This window comes from Medicago sativa, chromosome 2, assembly GCF_051527215.1.
Source record: "Medicago sativa cultivar Bolivia chromosome 2, Bolivia_mono, whole genome shotgun sequence".
NCBI lineage: Eukaryota > Viridiplantae > Streptophyta > Magnoliopsida > Fabales > Fabaceae > Medicago > Medicago sativa.
Window position 1 is genome coordinate 30,862,527 of NC_140750.1, and position 8,872 is coordinate 30,871,398.

Sequence of the window (8,872 nt, forward strand, 5' to 3'; positions counted from 1 at the left end):
ATCTTTTTTGTACTTTTTATTTGTTTTGTAATTTTATTAAATTGGTGGAAATAAAATTCAATAAATTAGTGCCAGTATGAATACACATTCGCTATGTAAAATTTTTTTGTTTTTTTTTTTTTTTGAAGGAAGTAAAATTTTTAGTTGGCAAGTAGTAGTGTAGTAGCTATACTCACAAATATAAGTGTGGCAATTACCATATTTTTGTAAAGTGTGGTAAAGTGACAATTAAAATGAAACAGAGGATTACCATATTTATGAAATTACCTAAGAAATATTACTATATTTATGTAGTTCCCAAATTTAAACATTGTCCTAGGCTATAAAACCATACCTCTGCCCTCTCTTGTGAGCACTCAAAATTAATTTGCCAGTGTTAGTTAAATTAAAAATGGGTGAGGGTAGAGGCAGTAACGCAAGTATTCTAATGCTTCTATTATGTATGCTGGTGTTTCATTCTAAGATAATTCATGCAGATGAATACGTTGTTGGTGATGGGAAAGGTTGGTCCTTTGGTGTTCAAAACTGGCCTTCAGGGAAAACTTTCAAGGCAGGTGACACACTTGGTAAGTATCAACACGATCTTATTCTTTTTGAATTTCTCTATCAAAGTAAAATGTATTAATAATAAAATTGAATTGTTATCTAGGATATGTTTTAATTTTTAATTGTTTTTTATGTGCAGTATTCAATTACATCCCTTTGATACACAACGTGGTGGTTGTGAATGAGTTTGGCTATAATTCATGTGTGGCTCTAGGAGGATCTGGATTTTACTACTCAGGAGCAGATAGAATTACACTTGCTAAAGGGGTGAACTATTTCATATGTGGGATTCCTGGTCATTGCAACCTTGGAATGAAAATTGCAGTTAATGCTAGTTAAGCTGTTGATGTATACAATAATCTTCAATAAAGTTAAAAATAAATAGATTCTTAATTGTTCTGTACTTCGCTTTTACTTAAAATGCACCTCGTTCCTAACATTTTATAGGTCTTAGGTCAAGTTTGAGAAAAGGGTCATCTTATATAATAAATTATATTTGTTTGGAAAATGTTAACAAGTGTCCTAAGGGCATTGTTTAAACATCTAAAAGTAGCAATTTTTGTATTGGAAATTGTGCCGTTATGACTTTAACAAGTGTTTGACTTGTATTATCAAGACATAATTTCTTTTTGTGGATTCCTTAAACAATGCCCTTAGGGCACTTGTTAACGAGACCCTATTTTTTTTTTTTTGTTGACAAAAGGTGAATGAGACATGCATTAATCATGATGGTCAACATAATACATGTTTTAAAATCCCAACTATGCTGACCCTCCAAAACATCATGCGTCAAATGCATCACATCTTATATATTATTAATAAAAATGAATAACAAATATTAAATAAATTGGACCGGGAACCAATTGGAACAAAGCTAAGCAAAATGATAGTAGACATATCAAGTTTTATATAAGTTTTATTATCTGATTTGATATTTCAATTGATTTACCACCTCTAAAAGTTCTCAAAGAGTTTCATTATCATTTCAATAACATGAAAACCTTTTTTTTAGGGATGAAAACCTTTTATTATTTGTCAATATAATATGATATGTTACTTATCAAAAATCACAACAAGACCAAATTTGATGTCCCAAACATGAAATTTTCACGATGAAAGTCATATTATATTTTGAAATCTAAATAGAAATTCAGGTTAGCTTCAATCTAAAACACCAAAAAACATTCTCAAAATAAATTAAAACTGGTCTCTGGGAAGGAGTATATATTTTTCATTTTACGTGTTGCTTCTAAGTTTTGTGATTTGGCTAATGAATATGTTTGGGGTGAAAATGAAAATGCTGGGTTGGGGGTGTGAAAATGAAGTGTAGCTAGGTTGTAATAAAAAAGTGAAATGGTTGATGGGCTGAAGTCTGGTAATATTTGGGCCCTCTTTGCGGTTATTTGGCCCCCTTACAGTTATAGGCCTTTGCCCCTCCACCCTTGGCCTATGCCTTGGGTCGGCCCTTTTAAAATGTTCATTAGTTGATGTTTGTAGTCGTTAAATGTTACAAATCCATGAACAAAAGAGAATGATCCTTCTGGACCTGAGATTATTGAGTTGATGGTGTTGATTAACCTTCACGAGGAAGACTTATGTCAGCAGCTGCTTTGTTCTCCGTCACATGCGGTCTTCTTCTCCTAACGAATAAGGAAGGTGTACCATGTTGGCCTATATGATAGGAATGATGATGGCCGAAATGAAGGGAACAATGATAAGTTTGGAGGGGGGATTGTGGAATAGGTTATCACCTTAGTTTTAATTTGTTTCCTTTCAATAATGTGTTTTTGAAAGCGTATGGCTATTAGATTATGCAAAAGCTTTAACGATAATGGAATGATCAACAGGGACGGCCCAAGGGCCAAGCAACCCAAGCAAGGATTTTAGACCTCAAAATTATGGGCAAGAAAAAAGGCATTTAAAAAATTAATTTGGTTATAAGTATATTATATGATAGATAAATTACATACATTTGCATAACATAATTGATTACTAAAAAGGCCTCAATTACTCTTGGTCATGAATTCAAATTTTGATCTCTACAAAATTGATTTTATACAAATATTATGTTAGAAAAATATATTTTTAAAGGCCACATTAATTTTTTTGCTTTAGGCCTCTTAATCTCTAGGGCCGGCCCTGATGATCAATGATACAATGATAATTCAATTAGGAACGAGAAATTCATTTTTAAATTATTACTTAACAATAAATTAACGATACTTACTATAATCAACAAAATCAATAACTATTTCAAATCAAACCTAATCTTAATCTAGAAAACACTTATCACAACTTTGATATATGTGATGAATTCATCAATCAAGTATATCTAGTATGAATTGTGATTGAATTTATGAAATAGCAAGTCCTTGAAAAATCAATTTTTAGAAATTAATTGATCAATCACAAGACATATTACAATTAACCTAATTCATTATTATCATATATCAAAGTAAATTTGTGAAATGAAGAGTAATGGAAAGAAGAACATTAGATTTATACAGGTTCCCCCTTTTCGTTCTCGCTAGAGGTACATCCTCTCTTCGTAGAAGAAAATGCCTCTTCTATGTACTTATAATGTTGAAAATGTTTACAAAGTCATTACAAGTTCATGCAATTTGCGAATCACCACGATCTTAAATCTTCTATGTAACAACCCGATTTTCGTTAGATTTATTTTAATTAATTTTTATATGTGTTTATATGTGTTTGTATATGATTAATTGCCTCTGTGTGTATTTTGGTAGAGATTATTGGAATTCGGTGCTAGAAGGGTATTTTGGTCATTTTGGACTTAGGGGTATTTTGGTCATTGTGTGAGCAAGGGTAAATTAGTAATTTCACTGTGAGGATTGGGAACCATTATTTTAGTAAGTTACTAGTGGATTGTGGTAATTAGTTAGGAGCCAGTAACTATTCGTTATTTTTTTTAACCGTAAGTGAGTAGAAACTTTGTGAGTTAGTTAATGAGAGCTTTGAGCCCATTAAGACATTTTAAGGGTTAAGACCATTAGTGTGGAGCCTATATAAACTCTAGTCTTTAGAGGAAATAGGGTTTTCACATTCATTCACATAACTTTGAGAGAGGTAGAGAGAGAAGGAGCTAGAGGAAGAGAAAAATGGTTAGAAGAGAAAAGCTTGAAGATCAAGAAGGGGATAGAGATTCAATGAGCTAAATTGAAGCTAAGGCTAGGTTTGTGTTCAATTGAGGTAAGGGGAATAGTGTTCTATCATAATCTTTAAGTTATACTCTATTTTCTACTTATATTCAAAAGTGCTTATTTGTGAAGAAGTGATTATTGTGAATTTAATTGACGAAATTTGTGCTCTTATTTTAGTGCTATGTTTGGGTATGTGAATTTGATGATAATTAAGTTGTTGATGTTGAATTTGCATGCTCAAGTTATATAGAAATGGGTACTTTGTGAATTTTGTTCAAATTGATGAATTGTGATATTGTGTTATTGAATTGTGGTTGAATTCATGATTGTGAGTTGTGTTTGTTGTTAAGTGTTGTTGATAATGTCATTTCATGAATTGAGAGTGGCATATGTGTTGTTGTGTGTAAGTTGTTGTTGTTGGATTCTTGAATAATTAAGTGAATTGAAATATAAGTTGTTTAGTATTGTTGCAAAAAGATTCTAAATGATGCATTCGAACTTTGGAAAATGATTTTTATCGTTTTGGGTATGTTGGGGATCAAAATAGGGATTTTTGGGATGATTTGGGAATGAACCCGAGGCCAAAAATGTGTTTTTCATGCCATTGAGTCGATTCAGGAAAGTTTGAATCGTATCAATCTGCATCTGGGCAAATTTGAATCGATTGAGACAGTTTTGAAGCGTCTCATTTTTCTCTCTGACTTTGTTTTAATCGATTCAATAAGATGTGAATCGATTCAGCCTTAGTTGTAAACATGAAAGTTTTAGACATGGATGTCATCTTTCCAATTGCTTTGGTTTCACTTCAAAATGTTTTATAGAACTTGATTTATAATCAAATTACTAAGCATAGGTCATGCAGCATTTTTCATGAAACTTTGTCATAATTTTTCACTAGATCATGAAACATCTTCAAAATTAATATTGGGTTTAAGGAAGTCTTTATAGTGAATAAATGGGTATGTAATCATGAAGTTGTTATGTTTAGGAACGGTTCAATTTGGATTTCTTAAATGATAAAAAACTTGGAATTGTTACGTTTTCAGTTTTCAGAATTTATCGGAAAATGAACTTTTGTGAATAAGGATGAATACATGGATGGTCTACGGTTCGTATGGACTTAGATGAAGAATGTGAAGTTCGTGCTTATATGATTGATTAAGATGGAATTGTAGGATTTCAAACTTGAATAAGTTGTCTTGCCTTGAAAAGTGTCAATATTAAACGTTTTGTAAAATGATACGAACTTTGTCGAAAATGATCTTTAAGACTGAATACTTTGCAAATATTTTGTGAATAGTTTGATATGGCTATATGAAGATGTGTGAATGATTTTGTTAAGTGTTGAATATGATGATATCATAGTATTTTGTACTTTCTCCTTTACTTGAATTGTGAGAAATCGTATGAAGTTGTTTGGTTGTGCTGATGTAGTTGTTGTTGTTGATTATTGCATATATGATAAATGATGGTGATATTGTTGGTGAGTGCATATATGTAAAATAATGGTGATGATGTTGGTGAATGTGTTGTGAATATATGCATAGTGTGTCATATGTTCATGCATTCATAGTTTATATCCAGTTGAGGTGATTATGATGTGATGTTGGCATCATGGGGTGATGGCCTAGACGTTGTTGGTGACAGTACCGCATGCATGTAGGAGACGTGTCTAGGGGCATAATATGTTGTGGCATGAGTCTTAGTTGTTTTGGTGTTTGGTGTTTGGTATGATTGGTGGTTTGCATATTGTGATGTTGTGAATTTATTGGTGTTGATGAATAATGTTGAAGTGAATTATCACTTTATTTGAATTATTTGAAGTTTAATTTTGTGAATATATTTTCAATTAATTATGTTTGTATATTTAGTGGTCTGTGGTGGACCGCCTACCTATTTGTATGAATGTATAGACGGCGTGCAGGATTGATCTTTTAGCGTGCTTGGTGAGTTGCTTGAGGATAACGGGAGCTTCCTCTATTTATCTGTTTAGAGTCTTAGATTAGGCTCTGATTAGGATGTCAGTCTTTATATCATCTTTGATTGAGCATGTTGTTGAGATTTTACCCATATGTCGGGACTTGGAGATTTTATTTGATGACGTATGTATGAGGTTATGACATGTATATTATGGAGATGTATGATATATATCTGCTGCGATGTCTTGAGAAATTTTATGTATGCATGTTGTTTTGAAACCTGTTGAAGACGTGACGCCTATTTCTTGAATATTTGTATTATTCACGTGTTTTATCTCTTTAATAGAAACAGGGCATTATATTTTACACTATGCAATCACTTCAGTTGCCTCCAATCTTCAAGCTCCTTGAAATCAGATGAATCATTAGATCTTCGAATCAAGCTAGCATGCAATCATTCGATTTTCTTACCCAAGAATTCTTCTTTGCTATCACTCTGCATCGATGCCATTCAACGTTGATTGTTTGAGAAGCAACCCCCACAATTACCTTTGAAGGTGAAAAATACCTCCATTTGATTTAGATTCTTGATGCTCACCAAAATCGTTGAATGAAACGATACTTACATTTTTCCTATAGCACCCTAAGAAATCTAGAACTCAAATCCCACAAGTGTTCTTAGAAAAGGTCTTTAATCTGAAAAGGTCTTTAATCTGAAGAGGTTTGTAGAAAATGAGAGAGAAAAGACTTTAGAGTGATTTTACAAATTGATTCAATAGTTTGTGAAATTACTAGAGGCAACTATATATAGGTGAGCAAGTTGGGCTAAAATTTTAACTGAAAATATGTGAATGATTCGAATCAAAGAAAGTGTGATTTGAATCAAATAGTGTAAACTCAAAATTTGAGATGCAACGAAGATTGATTTGACAAACAAGAACACTGATTCAAATCAAGGGTAGATGAAGATTTATACAATCATAAATAGTTTGATTCGAATCATACTTCCGGAAGGGAGAAACTATTCGAATCATTTTTCCTTTTAATTTATTTTGATTCGAATCTAAAACTTGAAGCATCAGAGTATTTGGTATTAAAGTTAAGAGTCAAAACTTTCTAAAAAGTATTTGGTTTGTATGTAGACCAAATACATTAGGTATTGAATTAATTTTTCTTTCTTTTTCATTTATACATTTTTTCTTAATATGTGTGAAATGAACAAAAGATTTACTTATTATAAGACGGATGAAGTATATTAAAGTTAAGAGTCAAATTTTCTTCTTAAAATAAAGAGATTCAAGAGTCAAATAATTATCGGTCAAATTTCAAATAACTTATTAAAGAAAAAAACAAAAAGGTCATAATATAATAAATTAAAAAAAAACAAAAAATTAAAATATAATATATTAATTTTAAACAGTGTTCTTGTCTATAAAACCAACCCTCAGCCTCTCTTGTGAGCACTCAAAATTAATTAACCACTTCTAGGTAGTTCAAATACTAAAAAATATCATGGGTGAGAGAAGAGTCATTAGCACAAGTATTACTGCAATGTCACTATTATGTATGTTGGTATTTCATTTTAACACGAGTTTTGCAGACGAATACATTGTTGGTGATGGAAAAGGTTGGTCCTTTGGTGTTCAAAATTGGACTTCGGGGAAAACTTTCAAGGAAGGTGATATACTCGGTAAGGATCTTAATTTGATAAAAGTTTCATTTGGTTCATTTACGTGAATGTAATTGTTATTTTAGACAAGATACTTGTTTAAACGTAAAAATGAATATTGATCCTCTAATTGCATCATCAAATCAACATGGATGATGTTGACAACTAGGGGTGCAAGATGTTGGATTGGGTTCTATTACCCATATTTTTAACTATAAAAATAAATAAATAAATAGTGTAAGTACTTAACTAATGATCGACGAATCTAAAAATTGAACTTTAAACTAATGAAATTAGATCAATTTTATTATATGGTTGGGTTCTAATTAGATTAAATTAAACAAATCAAACCCGATATCTATTGGTTCGAGGATTAGTTTTACATCATTTAAACCCCAATCACTCGAGAATGAAACCATCTAATTATTTATTTAATTATTATTATTACTTTATTTCGCACAATACTACTATTTAAAAAATATATATTGATGTATTAATATATTTTTATAATCATTATATTTATTTTTCTCATTTTAGCTTATGTACTTATTTTGATTGTATGCCAAATCTAGTTTTAGATATTTTTTAATGTTTTAGGAAAAGTTTTTTAATTTATAAAAATATCAGTCTAATTGAACCAATCAAAACTAACAAATTCGTCATCAATTTAATCTTTCTAAATGCAAAATTATTTTGAGTAGCTTCTCTAAAAAATGATTGATATAAAATTTTGTTTTAAAATAAATCTATTTATTTATTTATTTATCAAACAAACACTAAACCACTTTTACTTTTTTTTTCCTTCAAATAAAACTTTTACTGTTTTTTGACTAAGACTTTTACTTTCCTTAAAAAATTAAAAAATATAGTTTATAAAATATTGAATGTCAAAATCACTTTTTTTAACATGTAAACACGTACTTATAGTTTTCATAATTCTTCTGTTGAAGTAAAATAATTCTTAACAATATTCAATCTTTATCTAAGACATGTTTTAATTTTTAATTGTTTCCTACGTGCAGTGTTCAATTACACCCCTGTGATACACAACGTGGTGATAGTGAATGAGTCTCACTACAATTCATGTGTGGCGATTGGAGGATCTGGATTTTACTACAAAGGAGCAGATAGAATTACACTTGCCAAAGGAGCGAACTACTTCATATGTGGAACTCCTTTTCATTGTAGTAAATTTGGAATGAAAATTGCAGTTAATGCTAGTTAAGCTTTTAATGTATACAATACTTTTAAATAAAGTTTAAAATAAAAATATTATTAATTGTTCTGCACCTCAATTTTACTTGAAATGTTCATTAGTTAAGGTTTGTTGTAGTCAAACCAGTTCAAATTAAGATTGAATTTCAACAACCAGCACATGGACAACTTAAAAAAAAGCCACAAAAATCAGAAAGAAAAAAAACATCAACTGTTGTCTTGTAGGCTTACGAATATATATAACACTAATACTATTATGATGGCAAATTGTTTTCTGGTCTAAGTTGGCATGTCTTACATTGTATATTCGCTCATTCTCTCTCTCTCTCTCTCTCTCTCTCTCTCTCTCTCTCTCTCTA

At 30.7% G+C, this 8,872-nt stretch overlaps 2 protein-coding genes across 2 annotated transcripts; both read left to right on the top strand.

Moving 5' to 3' along the window:
• The first annotated feature begins 336 nt into the window (after positions 1-336).
• On the top strand, positions 337-939 carry LOC146946188 (basic blue protein-like). The gene is made up of 2 exons (XM_085744347.1): positions 337-566; positions 686-939. The coding sequence occupies exons 1-2, from the start codon at positions 392-394 to the stop codon at positions 883-885; spliced, it is 375 nt and encodes a 124-aa protein (XP_085600473.1). The 5' UTR covers positions 337-391; the 3' UTR covers positions 886-939.
• Positions 940-7,094: 6,155 nt separating this feature from the next.
• LOC146946189 (basic blue protein-like) lies at positions 7,095-8,601 on the top strand. The gene is made up of 2 exons (XM_085748875.1): positions 7,095-7,319; positions 8,321-8,601. The coding sequence occupies exons 1-2, from the start codon at positions 7,142-7,144 to the stop codon at positions 8,521-8,523; spliced, it is 381 nt and encodes a 126-aa protein (XP_085605001.1). The 5' UTR covers positions 7,095-7,141; the 3' UTR covers positions 8,524-8,601.
• Positions 8,602-8,872: the final 271 nt, after the last annotated feature.

Coding starts and splice junctions, on each gene's coding strand:
- LOC146946188 (XM_085744347.1), top strand. CDS start 392: ATGGGTGAGGGTAGAGGCAGTAACGCAAGTATTCTAATGCTTCTATTA. Junction 567..685: donor CAAGGCAGGTGACACACTTG/GTAAGTATCAAC, acceptor TTTTATGTGCAG/TATTCAATTACATCCCTTTG.
- LOC146946189 (XM_085748875.1), top strand. CDS start 7,142: ATGGGTGAGAGAAGAGTCATTAGCACAAGTATTACTGCAATGTCACTA. Junction 7,320..8,320: donor CAAGGAAGGTGATATACTCG/GTAAGGATCTTA, acceptor TCCTACGTGCAG/TGTTCAATTACACCCCTGTG.